This window comes from Tasmannia lanceolata, unplaced genomic scaffold, assembly GCF_043159265.1.
Source record: "Tasmannia lanceolata isolate RefF3 unplaced genomic scaffold, GAP_Taslan_0.1 ptg000023l, whole genome shotgun sequence".
Taxonomy (NCBI): Eukaryota; Viridiplantae; Streptophyta; class Magnoliopsida; order Canellales; family Winteraceae; genus Tasmannia; species Tasmannia lanceolata.
Window position 1 is genome coordinate 12,776,787 of NW_027518700.1, and position 19,055 is coordinate 12,795,841.

The window sequence follows — 19,055 nt, forward strand, 5'->3', positions numbered from 1 at the left end:
TTTTCTCAAGAAGAGTCTTTTAAGGGATAAAAAGCACATGAGATAAAACATATCTTGAACAACCTATCCCAGAATAGAGGGCAACCCAAAATACAGGGCAACTCAGCATAAAAGTCTTATTCATGAAAGCCAAAAACCCCATTATATACTTACATTGTTTAATGGGTAAGATAAGGATTATAGACACTACAACTGAAATAAATTTATGTGCTGACTCAAGGACTCGATCGAGTTGACTCAACTGAGCTAAAATTCTAGTAAGTTCTTGTATGACTCGACCTTACTCAGCTTGGTGGACTTTACCCAAACTCGATGAAAGCTTAATCAACCCATATTTCTACTAAATTGAAGAGATTTCTACTCACACACAGACAAAGACACAGACAAACACCCAGTTTACTGTGTGTGTGTGTGTGTGTGTGTGTGTGTGTGAGAGAGAGAGAGAGAGAGAGAGAGAGAGAGAGAGAGCAACCCAAAACATTTCTCAACATAAACCCAACCCCCACTTCTCTTCAAACACAAAAAGATCCCCTCCACTATAACAATCAAGCCATCCTCGTTACAAAAGCTTTCAAACCTTAAAATTTGAAAAGAAAAAAAAGAAAACACAGAAAGCTATACACCCAAGTAAAAGACACCACCTCCAACTTAACCCCCATTATCATCAACCCAACAAATAAATTCTAAATTCGCAAACCGCCCATACTTACAACACAAGTACCTACACTGGTATGACGTCCATCTTCGAAGCGTCTTCGCATCTTAAAATAATCCCTTCAAGATTAGCTGGAAGGATACACTTAGCCCATTGGCATCCCGTGGAGAAAGGTTCAGGGGGAGGTACGATCATTAGAATGTTTTCATTCCTCTGGACAACTCCCATTACACTAACAGTGCTCCCTTCTTTAATGTACCTAGAGAGAGGGGGGGGAAACAAGAAACCTAGTCAATAGAAATACCCATCAGCAAAATCCGCAACAAAAATGTTTATTGCGTTATCCTATAAACAGGTGAAAATGCACACTTTCTAATTCCCAGCTTTAGATAAGCATAGACTATACCATTCAAAAAGAAAGATAAGTATTGACTACAAATGAAGCAAACAAACAAGGTTGATGAGTGGTCCCATATCACTACCAGACAGGTTCTTTAAAAAAACAAATGACGAGGTAATTTTTCGTTCTCCTTTTTATCTAACTGTTAATGGTAATGTAAAATTGTCAGAGAAATTATCACAGCTCAGAAAATTATGCTGAATATCTTAAATGGTAATATTTGCAAGTCAAAAGTTTGGAAACACCGGTAAATCAGCCTCAAAATATTATAGGGCAACCACAACATTACGAATAAAATGGAAGTTTCAAGATCGGAAAACTTGTAGGTAAGAGTTGATTTGTTGGAAAAACTCAAATAGTCAGAGGTCAACAAATAGGAGACATAACAGCTTGCAAATCCTATGCCACCATCAAAATTCTTTAAAGACATAGAATCATATAAGAAGTTGAGGATCTAGTATAGATATTCTTAAAGGAGTTCGGATTACCCTTCTTTCATCCGCATTACACGATCATCACTTGAAAGGTTCCTCTCCCCCAACCACCTGATAAATTCGGGAGACAAGTCTCTATTGTTCTGATTGATGTCAACAACAATAGACTCGTCAACGTATGGAGTCACCCTTGCACCATTGCCTGTTTTAACCAATGCTCTCAATCCAGACTGGAAATCAGAGATGTAGAAGTCGACCACATGCCTCTGCCACAATCCAAAATCTGAATGTAAAATGACTGTCCAATCAAAGGCATGAAAACCTATAAAACAATCAAGGCAGATAAACTTTCTTCAAAGAATGCACAAGAGCAAAATGTCCTCTTCACCGTTTACAAAAGTATCAAACCTATAAAAGGACATAGGACCCCTTTTCACCATAAGCTGAACTGATATATATAATTGAAATTGACAACTTATGAAGTATTCACTCTGTTAAAAAAAAAAAACCCCCTATAAGCAGTGACAACCAAGAAGCACAAATACAGGTACGGGGTGCGGGTACGACACGATACAGGTACATGGATACGTGATTTTAAAAAAAAAAAAAAGGATACGGGTACGTTGAATATAATATATTTTTATATTTTATTATATATTTATAAAAATTAAAAAATTAAATATTTTGTTACAGAATTCAAACAATTTAATTGGAGAACAATCAAATAACAATAACATCACCAAAATGTAGTATTACTTCACCAAAATCTAATATTACTTCTAAGTTAGGTATTTAATTAAGGGATATATATATATATATATATATATATATATATATATATATATATATATTATAGATATTTTGATATATTCGCCCCCATTTTTGTTAATTGGGACAGCCCCTCTATTTTAAATCGGTAATTTTGGATTTAATTCGAACTCGGTGCGCACCCAAGTGCACCCGATACGTACCCAAACCCCCAAACTGGATTTTAGTTTTGTTTGATGTTTGGGTGCGTATCCGGTATGCACCCTACCCAAGAGCACTAGCACCCGATACGCACCCGACACGGGTGCGTGGGCCTCCGGAGAGTACCTATGCTTCTTAGGTGACAACAAGTAAGGTGAAATTAATGGAGTCGTCATGCACTATATGTTTCCACTTCTGTTACAGACAAACCCAAACAAAAATTCCACATACATTATCACATAAAAATACCTAATTCTAAACCAATCTAGCAAACCAGCCAGTGTAGTGTTGGCTAAATGTTTTGCAACACATCAAAGGATGAGCCACACTAAACAAATATTCTTTTTGTGGGCTTCTCTAATAAATTCTTTTACAGTCTCAAAGAAAAGTGAAAACCAGTGTTAAAACATGTTAAACCTTACTGAAATGGTAATTTAGCTGACCCACCTCTAAAGATCGGAGTCCCCAAGTAAAACGGCGATGAGTGGCATTGGCAGCCTTTGAATCCCATCCCCTGTATTCATATAAACTTGTAGATGTGTACACGCATCTAGAAACCTTTTGAAAGGAGGACTCAAGGGGTATATTTCCACATGTAACTACCTGTAAGGAATTAAATCCATGTCACATGATGAATGGCATTAATCACTAGAAGTGAAGCACATGTAAACTAATATTTAAAACCAAAGAAGAGCATTTTTCGGTGCATATTAACCAGGAAGACATTTAAACTATTGAACTAAAAATTACACAAATAACACAATATTATTGCAAAAAAGATATGATATAATATAAAAACAGAAATTATTATATAAAAACAGAAGTTCAAGAAGAAATACAACGGATCAGCACATGCTATATAAAATCATAAACTATCTACCATCTTAATCCGCAAAGTAGTGTTAGCATCGAAACACAGAGAATTGAACAGGCCCACCCCACTAAAAGGGCCTTCTGATGTACTAAAGATTAAATATCTAGAAATGCCTGCCATATTCGTCAAGAGGCTACATACCCCAGAAACTTTAACATATTGCCCGTCTTTAGCAGTCCTAAGCTCGGCATCTGGATAACGGTCAATGAAACCTGTGATAGCTCTCCTTCCCCGACAAGTATTCCAACTGAAAAGTGTAGCCACAGCCCCAAACAGAACCACGACAACAATGAGAAGAATGGCATTGTGGACAGCTCCGAGTATGAAACCACCAGCAATGAATCCCATAACAAACAACAGAATTACCGACCAAAAGATTGGCGTTGGGAAGCTCCTCTTGAAGGAATAGTCATCCTCCTGGCTGAGATTTGTGACGGCCGAATTGTGAGCAATAGAAGCACTATGTAGCTTGAGAGACCCAAGAGAGTTCAATGGACCAGATACTTTCCGAGGGGCACCAGATGAATTGAGTGGCCCCGAAGAAATAGGCCCAGATGTAATGAGCCCCGTGGCAGGGAGCACTGGTGGGAGAGGTCCTGAATTCTGACGAACAACTGGGGTGACCCCTCCAGATTGAGGTCCAGATGACTTTTTAACTGAATCCCCATGTTTATTAAGTGGGCCCGAATTAGATTTCTGTCTATTTGATCCTCCGGTGACCATCGAAGCAGAATTAGCCCGGGCCGCAGCATTAGGCATGATTGGTCCTGAGTGTGAAGCGGCACCTCCGAATGAGCCAGTCCTTGAAGGAGCATTAGCTATAGGTCCAGATTTCCTTGACTTGGAGCTTTCAACAGGAATATCAAACATTTTTCCAAGTTCCCCAGATTTTTTGATATCTCCACCCGTATATGGCATAGCTGTGGAGCTCATGGTTGGAGGCCTCTCCTTTGCCTGCTCAGGCCGCCCTGAAACGTAAAGGCCATTGCTGAGCTGGTGGGATGGGAATCTGGAACCCATCAATGCTAAATAAAAAGATCCGACGAAAATCAGCACACTAAATACTGCCAGTAACTTCCCTGATGAACCCAATTGCTACAACTATGACCCAGGAGCACCAAAATTAGGGTATAGGATCTATATCCAATGGCATCAACATGACGAGGTCGAAACTGCAACAAAATCACAGCGCCTTGATGTGGTATTCAAAGACATTCTGAAACCAAAATGCATGAATTCATCAGATGACATTTACATGGGCAAGATAAATGACCACAAATATCCATCAAAATTCAAAATTAAGAGACTTTAACCATATGATGCTTAAAGAACAAGGGCAGTGGCAATTTTTATTTTTTTTTGAATAGCAAAAGGGGTAGTGGCGTATTGTTTCAAACAGCTGAGCTTCTAGGATGAGTCAAATCTCCACCATAATAATTCTTTAAGCACATCAATCTTATAGAAACAACTATACACACAGAGATCGCAGAGTTTTACAGCAATGGAATTCCTGGCATTCAACTAAATTACAAGCACATTATGTTCACAGCCAGATAATCCCAACTTTTCCATGTAAAATCATGTCAGTTTCTCAGGAACCAGTTTGGATGTACAAGCACAATATGTTCATACACAAAGTTCATTCGTTCATTCTCTAAATAAAAATTCCAATTGCACAGCTTCAGCCACTCCAACAAGAGATAACAGATAAGAAACTAGTGAATAGTTACAACTACAAAGAAAAGAGGAAAAGGAAAAAAAGAAAGGAAAGCAAGTATCATCTAGTGCAAAAATAGAAAAATAATCAAAATACCTAAACATTTCAAATTAAAAATCGCACTGAAAATCAGAATCCGAATTCTGACTAATGAAATGAAAGATAAACAAATTCTAGTTACATCATAAAGAAGGAAAATAAAGAGCATAGATGGAGTAACACTTTGAAAGAACGTTCATGTTTTCATATATGAAATACAAAAAACAGAATCCGGTCTCCAAACCAAGAAAATAACGAACCCAAGATCTGATTCCCAGTATAAATGAGCAAAAATGCAGGACTAAAAACCCGAAGGCCAGTGCAGGAGCGCGCAGACATACACACAATAATAAACATCTGGGATCACAAATAGTTATCCGGACTCCAAATGCAGAAGCAAAAACCAATACAAGATCCCATTTTGAGCTAAAAAAACAAGATGATAAGATCTGAACCTTACAAAACATGCAAATTTGCACAAGCCCTACCATTTGGAATGCATGGGATTCAAAACATGGTAACCAAGATTAAATAAGAACAACTCACAATATCATTTCCAACAAGAACACAAAAAAGGTGAAATGTCAGAAACCCTTTAAAACATCCCAACCATTTCCAGCATCCGGGGTCCAGGAACTGTAAGGCCGTGTTCGTTTATGCCTTGTTCGTTTAAGAATATGACAACTGATTGTAAGTGCTAAACCGATTATTAGACTCAAATTTAAACGTAATTTTGAGTCCAATAATAGGTTTGGCACTCACAATCAGTTGTCGTGATCTTAAGGCCCTGTACGTTGAGGCCCTGTACGTTTAAGATTATGGCAACCGATAGTGGGGGTCCCAAACTGGTTGTTGGACTCAAAATTACGTTTGAATTTGAGTACAAACGTACAATAATCGGTTTGGAACTCACAATCGGTTGTCAGAATCTTAAACGAACTGGGCCTTAAGATTACGACAGCCGATTATGAGTGCCAAACCGATTATTGGACTCAAAATTACGTTTAAATACGAGTCCAGTAATCGGTTTAGCAGTCACAATCGGCTGTCATAATCTTAAACGAACACGGCCTTAAGATTATAACAACCAATTGTGAGTGCCAACCAATTATAGGACTCAAATTCAAGATAAATTTGACTCCACTAATCAGTTTCGCACTCACAATCGGTTGTTATAATCTTAAACAAAAAGGGTTTAAGCTAACACCCAAAACGAAAGCAACAAAGGATCCCACTTAAAGTAAAACCAAGAAAAATATGAAAGATCACAAACATTAGAAAGCAATTCACAGAGATCCCACCATTTTTAACATCCAGAATTCCAAAACCATAACCCAATCCCCATATCATTATACAAAAAAGAACTCAGAAAATTGTAGCAAGCAAAAACACAAAATTTTTAAAAGATTAGTAATACCAGAGAACATGTTAACTCACAGAAAAGTTACCATTTCCAACATTCCGAATCCGAAAACCAGAAACCAAAATAAAATTCACATCTACAGATAAAACAAACAAACAAAAAAATCCTATATTTTAGGAAAATACTAATGAAACCCTACCATTTTCAACATATAGATTCAGAAAAACAGAACCCAAGACCCAAATCACGACACAAAAAATACCCATATTCCCATTTAGGTCGAAAACAAGTAAAATGAAAAGTACACAAAACCCATTATTACACTAAGAATCAGCAGAAACCCTACCATTTTTTAGCATTCAGAACCTGAAAACAGAGCAAATCACACAGAACACATCCTCATTCGAGTTCCTGTGTAAAGAAAGCAAAATGAGAGAGATCTAAAACAAGCAGACCGAGAAAGATCTAAAACCCTAACCCTAGATTCAAAGCCCAAAGGAAAGAAAGTAGAGAGGAAAAAAAAGAAGGAAATATTTCCATACCTTTAGAAGAAAAAGAAAGTCGTGAAAACTGTAAATTTGGAAACATGGCTTATCAAAGCAAGGCAAAAAAATGGCAATTAGCTAAGATCGATTGCCATGGCCAAAGAGCTTCTCCCTGCAAAACCTCCACAAGAATGAATGAAAAAATAAAAATAAAAAAGTGAAAAACACATTCCACCTCTTTCTCTCTTCATTTTCCACACTCTTTCCCCTATGATTACCAAATTACCCTCACATCAAAATAAGGAAAAAAAAATTCCTGCCTTACATGTCTTCTCTTTTGCTATTACCGAAAGATGAAAAAATCTTCTCTATATCCTCCCTTACTTAATTTTCTACCCTCGGTAAATATTCTTTTAAGATGACTAAAAATACCCTTTTGGCTAAGGAATTATACATTTATAATTGGGGATTTGCTAGAGACCATCGCGGAAAGGCATTTCGCTGCTGGCTGTGTTGCATGTGAGAGCAGCCACACAGGCTGACTTTTAAGCAGATTTTGTCTTATTCACGTAATTTGTCTGAGCTGGCTGCTCTCACATGCAATAGCCAGCCGTGAAATGCGATGGTCTCTAGCAAATCCCTTATTATTAAGTGGAAACTTGATTAGAAAATGACCAAACTATCCCTAATCATAGCAAATTTCATTCTTCGACCTTATATAAATTGCCTTTTTTTCTTCAAATGATGGCTCCACTTCCTTATTTTGTTAATGACACCTTATTTATTAAATTTCCCTGCTTCGTAACTGATAGCTTTATGAGAATTGTTACTAGGATACGTGGATCTTAGAATTCAAGTTTTAGTTTGAAAGTGGTGTAAAATTCTGGATTTTACAATCCATTATCCTGTACTTTAATAAATCCAGGTTTTAAATTCCTCTCCGCCATCCTGAAATTTCTAAAACCTGAAAAGACAGGACGATCTGGTACTCTCTCACTTGACGGAAAGAAGGGTGAGAAATTAGAAAATGACGGCGATCTCCTTCTTGTCTCATCTCCCATCCAGAATTTTAAGGAAATCCAAGATTCTAAAACCCGCGTATCCAAACAAGGCCTTAACAAGATTTTTCTTTTCTATACATACCACTAAACCTAATTTATCTACTAGCAAATTTAGTTTATAGACTCAGTTTCCTTGTACCTTTCATGGCAACAAAATTCTAAATTTAGACTAGGACGAAAAGGAAATGATATCCCCCGTCCCCACCTTTTTAGTTTTTATCCCCTAAAATTGAAGTCCTTTTGTGGCCAATTGGATCTAGAGAAAGAAATTTTCCATTGAAAAAAGTATTCCATGAAAAAAAAAAAGGACTTCAAGGTATAGTAGATTTGGAATTTTCCTTGGAATATATATAAATGTGAAGAGCAATGATACTCACCTCCTTTTGCTCGTCATTCTCTAAGATTTTCCATTGGAAAAAGTATTCCACGAAAAAAAAAGAATTTCATTGTCTAGTAGGTTTGATATTTTCTTTGCAAACAAAGGAAATTTTTCGGAAAATTTCTAAAATGATTTTTTTGTTGAGGTATTTTTTAGGAGAGTATTGGAAGAGATACTATTTTCGCTTATTCCCTATTTTGCTTCTGAAAATATTTGAATGGGAATCAAAATACGCCAAAAAGGATTAAAAGGGTTGGGGGGTAAATTTGCCATTTTAAAATTTTTAACGGAGAAAATTGAATTTTGTGAGTTATAGGGTCCTTTTAGCAAACATTTTCTAAAAGTAGAACTACTTAAATAATATGCTTTTCTCAGGGACTATTAAGCAATTATTTTGCCATATAGGGACTAATAAGAAAAAATCCCTAAAACGACACTTTTTTATTGGTGTGCCGTTTGAAACTCCGTTTGAAACTTTTACAACAAATAAAACTCTATTTTTTTTAGTTTAACCTTTTAAACAAGTTTAAAATGTGTTTTATACGTTTTAAACACATTTTTTGGGCCAACGGTTGAATTTTATCCCACCATATTTTGGAAATAACAAAATTCTAAACTCATTTTCTCGTGTTTCAGTTTTTTTTTACTGCATTTTTTTTTTAACCAATACAGTATTAAACTCGAATTTTTGCCGTCCCCTTTTTTTGCCGAATCATGTTTTGCTAACTATGCTCGGGAGCCAATTAAAAAGAAAAATACAGTGTGAGTTTGTCTCGTTATCAACACATGGTATTGCAGATATTAGCAGCCAGTATAATTCCCATTGACAAAATAAAAAATAAAAAATATAAAGAGACTGACTAGCAAAATGATCATGCTTGTGATTGGAGACTGTTTGTGTGATGAGCCATCTTAGGGCGACCAAGTAGGTCCAGGTTTGATGCAAAAGGGAGATCTCTTTTGTAAGATTGAGGCATGAAAAAAAAATGGAGGAGTTAAAGACATGTTTAGGACGCCTTGTTCATCATCCTTGATCAAACAGCTTAGAATCAATTATCTGATGAGGGTGAGATGAAGAGCAATAGGTAAGACTTGTGATGGCCTAGAATTGTCCACTTGGTAGGTTGTGGGGGTAACCTGGGTTTTGGCCGGGACGTTGCCGGTTTATTTGATAAAGTGAAAAGAGATACATGCATGAGCACAATATGCCATCCCTAACTCAAAAATGCAAGAGGAAGGGAGAACAATAACTCGGGAAAGAGGAACTCTAAACCTAAGGAATCTAGCTGCTCAATGCCTATGAGTTACAAAATCGACTAACTTGACAAGAGTATACTGGGGTCTTTAGGAACACCTTGCCCAAGTTTTCTGTCGCACTTTCTGCCATGATAGGTTGCACTCTTCCTCAAAAATACTTCCATAAACTAGTGCCATTTTTACCGTTTCAAATCTGCAGGAGACCGTGGGACTCGCCCCATCAAAACATGAAGTTAAATGGTGGGTCCCACCCAATGCACGGGTTTCAGTGGAGTTGGTGGGAACCATCTTATCAAACAATAGAGTAAAATGGTGGGTCTCACTCTATGCATGGATTTGGATGGAGATTGTGGGCCCACTCATGGGTGTAAAAAGGTACACCCCACTATATGCATGGGTTGAGGTATAGATGGTTAGCCCTAGGTGTAAAATGGTGGCCTCCACCTATGTTATGCATAGGTCTAAAATGATGGGCCTCACCTTACGAAAACATGGGTTGTAAAATGATGGTCCGTATCCCTATTCTTGTGATAGGGTTAGTGAATTGTATGCTGGTTGTATTATCTTTCTCATTCTAATAAACCGGTAGGGGTCCCCTCCAAACCCCAGCTTACCAATAATAAAAAAAAGGGTTGTAAAATGATGGGCCCCTCTGCTATGGACAAGGTTTAAAAAAATCACCATAGAAAAGACTCTAGTAAAAAATTTCTAATAAAATTTTCCTGGAATCAAAACAAATGACAAAGGAAATAAATATGTTTAGTATATATTATAAGAGGAATGATAGATGCAAGGGCGCCCTTAGATAAAGAGCTGGAAAGGGGTCTTGATTGGATCACGTCATTTTCAGTAACCATTTTAAAATTGGATGAGTAAGTAAATTCGGTAGCAATTAATGACATGGATCCAATCAAGAGCCTTTTTCCCACTCTCTATGCAAGGGCGACCTTGCATCTATCATTCCTAATATTATAAGGGGTTTTGCTAGGGACTTTCGCAAAAAAGCATTTCACAACTGGTTGTTGCATGAGAGAGCAGTCACCTGAGTTGAATTAACTGAATAAGACAAAATCTGTCGAAAAGTGGCTCTGTGTGCCATTGTTTTGTCATGAACGTCGATGAGAACCTCTTTGGTGAGTGTAGCATTATCCAACAGGGAATGAGGGCCCTAGCAGGCTAGACTGAATCGATTGAGCCAGGGAGAAGGAGGGAATAGATTGAACGGGCTAACCCGTTAGAAAGATTGGAGTGAATAGTAGATATTGAGGCTAGCCAACGCCTACTCAATTCTATCAGTATCAGTTTCAAGGTTTGGTTTATTCAGAAGGCTAGTATCAACCAATAATAGTAGAGGGCCTACTAGATGGCTGATAGATTCCTAGATAGATAGAAAGGGCCCAATGGAGAAACGATTGAAGAGAGATTGGGTTTTTGTTCATGAATTATGTACATTTTGAGATAAAAGTCGTTGGTCTGTATAGACAGGATCTACCTCGACTCCCGAAGTAGAGGAGCCACTCCTAGACTAGCACTCTCTCATGCAACAGACGTGAAATCCCATTTAGCCAAAGTTCCTAGCAAAAGTGAGAATATGGAAAGCCGTATGCTACTAATATATGCACTACCATGTTTTGATAACGGGGTCAACTCACCTTGTCTTTTCTCTTTTAATTGGCTGTTTAGAGCATTTTTGGGAATCTGATAGCCTTTTTACAGATGGTTAAATAGTGAGTTCACTCATTATCAAAATGCGGTAGCGCGAATATCAGTATTCTATACATGTAAGGCTACTGATATTGGCACTACATGTTTATTAATTGCACAAATTCAGCTTGGCTTTTCTTTTTGGAAAACACTTTCAAAATGGGATTTTGTTTGGAGAATAAAGACGAAAGTAAAATTGGCCTTAAGATATGGTTATTAATTTCCATGGTGATTTTTGCACTTTCTAGGGATTCAAGCTCACTTGCTTGCCTTTTTGGGCATGTGTCACAACATAGGGTTTGGTAAGCTGAGGTTGTGCAATTATTAAATCCAGGTGGTGATGCAACGGTCCAAATTCAATGGCAAAAAAAAAAAAAAACATATTTTTAGGATGGCTAATTGGCTAGGATTGCCTGAAATCCAAGATGGGACCCACCTAAACAATACTGACACATCGTGCATCATGATGGAGATGTGATGCATTGTATCATTCCTCTATAATTTATACATAGTCAAATACAATATACATATTTACTACTAAAAGAACAAAAGATACAAATGAAAGCGGTATCATTGACAATTGACCATTATTAGTAGGGAAATGTTATCAGCACTACTGTATTTTGATGAGGGCACTCCTCACTTTATTAAAAGTACGGTACGGCCCGCACCATAGGATGATCCAAACCGTCCATTAGATGGGCCACAGCCTAAATAGGTTGTGCCCCAAAATTTATTTCCATAGGTTGATACTAACCCTCCAATCTATAGACGGTCAAGGTCAACCCTTTAACATTCAGATCGGAGGGTTAGGATCAACCTATGGAAATGATTTTAACAAAGATACCAAGGCACTATTTGGATTGTTGGAATTGTTTAGAAAAGGAAAAACTTTTCCAGAATTTCTTATTTTTCGTTGTTCCATTACAAAAGTAAAATAGTAACTTGAACCATAGCAGTTCAAGTTTTACTCAGAGGGCCTGCAATTTATAATTTTATCTCTCTAAATACATCATAATCATGTATCATTTCCCTCTAGTTCATGAAAACAAACAAATCTCAAAAAATATCCACAAGAAATGATTTTCTTCCAATCCAACAGGGCATTCTTAGAAAAAAAAATGAGGGTTTTCTATTATTTGCGTAATGTGTGTGTGGAAATAGTATCCGCGCTTGTTTTAATAATGGTAATCGCAATCATAACTTAATTAAACACTTATTTGGTTAGTAAAATGAGCGTAAAACAAATTCGACGCCCATTTTAGGTGAAAAAATGGGCGTAAAATTTATTTTACACCATTTGAGGTCGAAAGAAATTTATAGCATCATTAATAACTAATTGGAAGACTGTAAATTGAAGAGAGGAGTGCTATTATGAGAGAGAAAGGTTAATACAAGGTGTTGTGGGTTTTCAAGAGGGTAGGAAGAAGGGTGAAGGAAATGCATAGAATAAGAAGTTGAGGAGAAGTCATGGGTATTGATGGGGTGGCATCTTGTTTTGTTTTCATTTTACAATTAGACATTTCATTAAAGAAATAAGATAGATTAACCTAAAAGAGACAAGAAACATAGTTTAATTGTAGTTTAGTCGTCATAAGAGACAAGAAATGTCTCTATAGTGAAATTTTTATGTACAAATTGAGGCCAGTTGTTCAAATTTTGTGCTTACCTAACACAGAGACAGACAGAAGACACAAACACACACTCACACGCACACACGTCTGGACACATGAATGTGCGAACAAATCCTCGAAGGGTCTACAAGTTGAGAAGTTATCAGCTAATTATGAGAAATGATATCCACATTCCCTATTTTGATAATATCACTACACTTTATTTGGATCATTGTGGGAATTCTAAAAGCCTTTTAAGGGCATGCGTTTGGATTGCCGGAATCAGGCATTTGGAATCAGGTTGCGGAATTGACACCAGCGTAGAATTTAAAGGAGGAAAAATGTTGGAATCTCTTTCCTGCCCCAAGATTTGGTATTCCAATTTTGATCTAGGCAGTTAGAAAATTTTGAATTAAATCTTTTATTTTAATTTTTTCCATCCCGTTTATAGGGAAATTAAGGAATAGGATTTGGAATAGGATACCGATTCTGGTTCCTGATTTGAGCAATTCAAGCACAGCCTGAAAGTAGTTAGAAAAGTGCAAAGTAAAGATTGGGTCCCTGTATCAATTATCCTAATTATGTATAGCTAATATGTCTAAATATGTACAACAAAATTGCCCTACTGCCAATGTCACTCATGGTGCTGCAAATGGGCTGGGCCTATATATTTCTTTCAAAGCTAGGCCCATCTACTATCAGAATGGGGACAAGCCCATAGCGCAATTGGGCAATGCTCTACATCACTACTCTTTAACATAGAGATTTGTTCAGCATAGGTATCTAATCTCAATCAAACGTCTTATTCTAGCAAAGAAGGAACCAAAACCTAGGGGACCGTTTGGCCTGGGTAAGAGTTTCAATGGAAAAGAAAATCCATGGAGAAAAAATAAGGGTCCAATAGGATTGAAACTTTACTAGAGAATGAGGAGAATTTTCCATCATGGAAAAATGTGAGGAGAATGAGTTGACCAAACAATGGAAAATTTATTTTTGGGGAAAAAGTTAATACAAGAAATTATTTTAACCTAGATCCAGACAATGGAAAAGTTTATGGAAAAAATAGAAATTCCAATATCCCTTATTGAAAATTGAGGTACGCTGAACTCAAGGGCACCCTTGCAAAATTCACTTGGGTGACATGCAGCCAATGGGGGCGCCCTTTCAGCTGACATAACCAAAGTTCCAAACAGTGAAAACTCATTTTTGAAGGAAATATTTTACCTAGATCCAATGACTAAAAGACTATCTCTCAATATTTTACCCTAAAATAGGCGTAAAACAAATTTTACAGCCTTTTTTCTACTTAAAAATGGGTGTAAAATTTATCTTGAAACCATTTTACATCAAAATAACAGATAAGGCAATCAAGATGGTGGCAATCTATTGAACAAAAAGGAGTGGAGATGGCATTTCCTGAATAGAATCTCTTGTGCAATGGTCAGAGCTTCTTTATTTTATGAACACACTTTATAAATGGACATCAATAGGCACCTAATTAGATTGAAAAATAAAGGCCTTTAATAAACATGGAAATCAGATTCGTTATTGAGCTCTACCCACTTGTATTTAAAGTCATTATGCTAGGATTTATGGTCGAGCTTATTATATTTTTCGCATTCAACGCTGTCTGTCGAAAGTCTTCCACACATCAAGCTGTATAAATATGCCCTTAAATTTTTCTTATCGAGTGGTGGTGGGTGTTATACACTTACTTCATTCTTACAAAAACATAAATATAGAAGGTGAAAATGTCATTTTCCCTCACATATATGTGTAGTTAGTGCTCTAATAATTGATGTTCTATAAATTTATAATCTCTTATATCTCATATTGCTCGTACTCGGAACCAACATTGTTCCTGTGCAGATAATTCATACTCTCCTATTTCAAACAATTAAAACAAAAAATTAAGTGATAAGATTTAAGAGAATAGCTTATTATGAAAGGTTGTTCGAAGTACATAGATGTTGTCAATAATGTTGTTCAGAGTACATATTATATGTAAGTATATATTGCACATACATAGAAAATGTTCTTCGTTCACTTTAATGGAATTCGTTGTGATGATCGTAGCAGTCGTGGATACTGGCGTAACATCGGCAGTGTCACCAATTGCAGATGCAAGCAGGGCAACAACACCAAAAATCCGCGCCTGACTGTGGCATTAAGAGGTTGCCTAGTTTTTTTCTTGCTAGACAAACATGTATAAAGCTTAGTGTACCAAAGATATGAGCAGAACAGGGATTAAGATTTGAACATCCTAACCCTTCCATTTGTGGATCATCCTAACCCTTTCATTTGTGGAGGTTAAAAATGAGCAGGTTTATAGAGGTTTATACCTATCCAGAAATGGAAGGATTAAGATGAACCTATGAAGCTGATTATGAGAGAGAGAGAGAGAGAGAGAGAGAGAGAGAGGGAATTAACGAGTTTTAACCTTGTACTAAGAGATTGACCTCTGATGTGAGATGCCAGCTGGTCAACAAACATGTTCCCTCGAAAGTCATGGGAACAACTAATTAGGGTTTAAGTTTTATTTTGACTAGCTAGATGTGCTTAAGCACAATGAAATTGTTATTATACATGCCAATTGTCCAGACCCTCACTTGCGTAGCACCTTTACCTTTGACAAAACTTCGTCCAAACTTTAAAGAATAAACAAATGATGAGGGTACTGTCAAAATCTTTGCATTGTTTTCTAGTAAAAATATAGGGGAATGATATATTCACCCCCTTTTATTCTCTAGGCCAGGCCCAAGGAAAAAAACAAATGGGCTCATTGATCATAATTTTCTTATGTTTTGCTTTTTAAGTGGATGGTAGAAGATAAAATATCCAAAGACCTGCACAAAAATAGAAGCCAAGAATTATTTGGTGGAGGTAGATTTTCGTGCATGATAATGCCTAGAAAATAAATGGTTCAGATCATTGAACAAGTAGGGCCCACTTGTACAATGAGACACGCCCACTGTAGCATTGTGGGTACTACCTTTGAATGATCTGAACCGACCATTTGATAGGTCTTGCTTTAGATCTCTTACAGTAAATAATAATAATAATAATAATAATTCCCACACAATTATGCAATCCTAATTTCCAATAATAATTAATTGGGAAAATTACATTTACACCCACTCTAGTTTCTGACATATCCACTTCCACCCCTATAGTTTAAAACGTGACAAATACACCCCTGTAGTTTCAATTTGTTTAAGGTTTGCCCCGTCAGCTGAAGTTTCGTCCATAGATTGAAGGGTTAGGATGATCCGATGGAGCTGATTTTTTGGGCACACCCTATCTATGTCAGGACCCATCAAATGAACGCTTTGGATCATCCAAACAATGTGGGCCCACCATTGACACATGGTGGGCCCACTAGATGAACAGCCTACGTACCAAACAATGGGCCCGATATAGACCGAACCTAATCAATGTATCGTTAGGCTAAAGTTCAAGACCGGTCCAAGCTTTGTACCAGCTAGAATTTTGTACTCCTTTCTCTCTTTCTTTGAGATTTATCTATAATTTTGTACTCCTTTCTCTCTTATTTTAGATTCATCAAATTTTAGTTTGTGTTCTTGAATTCCGAAATAAATCTCTAGATCCGAATCGAAAATCAGCCATTAGTTCATGGAAAAACAGTCGACCTTCTTTGAATTCCTGCACATTTTCTTGTTATTTTTCAGATCTCAGATGTTAAAATTCAGATTTAGATCAGATCCGAAAATAAATTTAAGAACATTCCCGCCGTGTGTAAAAGCATAATTTTGCTAAGACCAAGCACTTGCTTAATTCTTGATCTAACGGGCAAGAATTTAAAACTCTTTTTGGTTTTACGGGCAGACTATTTGAGAGGAATGGGGCATTTTTGGCACCAGATTCCTAGCATTTCCATGGTATGTATGTGTCTCATTATTAAATACAAAAAGAGTATCAAATTTCAATATAGGAGTATCTATCACCCTATATTGCCCTACACACGGAGAGAAGAGAAGAGAAGAGAAGGTTAATGATATATTGGTATCTCCACCCCCTTACTCATCAATTCCATGAGTTTCATCATCTCTTGTATTTCAAGGAAAAATTCAAAAAGAAAGTACGTTAAAATGCAGTCATTTTTAGAAAAGACTAACAAAAGTGGTGCAAACTACTGAGTACTGGGGGTGCAAACAGGGGTGTTCATTATTCGGTTATAACTGAATAACCGAACCGAATTGGTTTGGTCAGTTCGATTTTTTTCCTTTTCGGTTTTTTTTTTTGTTGGAAATTCGGCTGTTCGGTTTCAGTTATCTCAAAAAAAATTTAGTTAACCGAATAATTTGATAGATGGGTAGGATATATGGGCACTCCGTAGGATGATCAAAACCGTCCATTTGATAGATCATAACTTAATTAGGTTGTGCTCAAAAAATCATTTCGATAGCATGATCCTAGCCCTCCGATCCAAACCGAGATTTTACTTTTTTTCTCTTTTTCTCCCACTATTCAGTTATTCGGTTATAACCGTATAACCGAATAACCAAATTTTTAATCAGTTCGGTTTTTAGAAATTTCGGTTCGGTTTCAGTTATCGAAATTATTTCGGTTATCAAATTTCGGTCTATTCGGTTCGGTTATAACCGAATGAACACCCCTAGGTGCAAATGCCAATTCCCCAAGGGCAGAGAAATCACATCTTTGCATGTGTTTTTGAAAAAATAAAAAATAAATGCAAGGGGTTATTAGGATTTTTCCCAACTGCCACTTCTTGGGACCCATTTATTGTGATCGAATCGGTGACCATATCGCCTTGATCAGATGATCCTAACCCCTTGATCTTTCGAATTTATTTTAGGGCTCTACCTAGAAAAAGGATAAACTGTTGACTTTTGCAATCGTTTATCCTGTCCATTCATGCAAACGGGCAAAAGTGGGCCCAATAAGTGTGAGCATAAGAGTAACTTTCTTCTTACCATTTTCCAATTAAAAATGGATTTACAATTTTCTTTTTAAAATTGTTATCTTATTTGCAAATGGTATATTAGAGCCACTCTGGAACACATTAAATAGGGTACATATAAAATTATATGAAAAAACTACATGGATATATGATTATATGTAAATGATTTTTGGTGGTAGCCAAAATGGCCCTCTTACCCTGCTCACCAACATCCAAGAAGTGCAGGAAATTAGGTGCACAGAAATTCACCCAGAATGCTTAAAACATTACTTTGAAGTAGTTCACAGCTCATAAACCTTGCTGCCCTTTGAGATCTGATGATCTTGGTAGAACTAAAATCATTTTAGCCAAGCAGGATTGCAACTCCTTGCCATGATCTAATAACTGTGAGTAGAGGAAGGCTTTATCTGTAGAGAGGACTCTTGAAGAGAGGCGAGGATTGGCACATGATAGCGCATATCCCACATTTTGTAGGCCGGAATGTGGCCAAAGTAACACCTAGTCGACTCAGAGCAAGGCGATCGAGTACTCGGTTGACACAGCTGATAACTCAGTTGATGCGGTTATAACTCAGGAAAGTCAAATAAGTTTTGATTGACTTTATAGGGACTCAACCCACTTTCTTCCACACATCTTGCATGCGATGAATCCAGAATTTCCATCGACTCTTGTGGCACACCCATAGTTTACACCTCTGTTCATCTGTATGAATATTGGCAGATACTGGAAGGAAGACTCAAGGGATGTGTGCTATCTTGTGCCAACCATTGCCCCTCTCCTTTAGCCACCGCTCCGAACAAAGACATCGTCTAATCAACAGTTATCATAGCAGAGCTTTGTAATTGCATCCTTATAACAAGGTCAGTAGAAGAGCAGTGCAAAATCGTCCCATCTCAAAGAGCAATTAGGCCTCTGAGCCACTAAAAATAATAAAACTAGCTTAGCATGGTACCTAAGCTCTGCATAACAAATTCAATTTGGCTATACAAGTGGGTTAGGAGAAAGAATTATGTTTCTAAAAAGACTTAGAAATTTATAAATTCCAGTATAAATACAATTGATGAAGAGTATAGGAAAAAAGAAGCATACCTTTTTGGTGTTGTCATATCGGTAGCTTGCCGTAGGAAGCAGTCTTCCAACATCAGATGACACTGGCGCACTAG

The 19,055-nt window shown here is 36.9% G+C and overlaps 1 protein-coding gene across 3 annotated transcripts; it reads right to left on the reverse strand.

Annotated features, from left to right (window-relative positions):
- Nucleotides 1–465: 465 nt before the first annotated feature.
- Nucleotides 466–7,206, reverse strand: LOC143856386 (putative membrane protein At1g16860). 3 transcript variants are annotated; one of them, XM_077366591.1, is made up of 7 exons: nucleotides 6,994–7,206; nucleotides 6,798–6,862; nucleotides 3,703–4,548; nucleotides 3,474–3,579; nucleotides 2,906–3,061; nucleotides 1,544–1,755; nucleotides 466–914 (listed from the first exon to the last, which is right to left on the reverse strand). In XM_077366591.1, the coding sequence occupies exons 3-7, from the start codon at nucleotides 4,350–4,352 to the stop codon at nucleotides 722–724; spliced, it is 1,317 nt and encodes a 438-aa protein (XP_077222706.1). In that variant the 5' UTR covers nucleotides 4,353–4,548; nucleotides 6,798–6,862; nucleotides 6,994–7,206; the 3' UTR covers nucleotides 466–721. The 3 variants fall into 3 exon arrangements, with proteins under 3 accessions (XP_077222706.1, XP_077222704.1, XP_077222705.1); XM_077366589.1 differs by having other exon boundaries at nucleotides 3,474–4,548; XM_077366590.1 differs by lacking the exon at nucleotides 6,798–6,862 and having other exon boundaries at nucleotides 3,474–4,548.
- Between the last annotated feature and the right edge of the window lie 11,849 nt (nucleotides 7,207–19,055).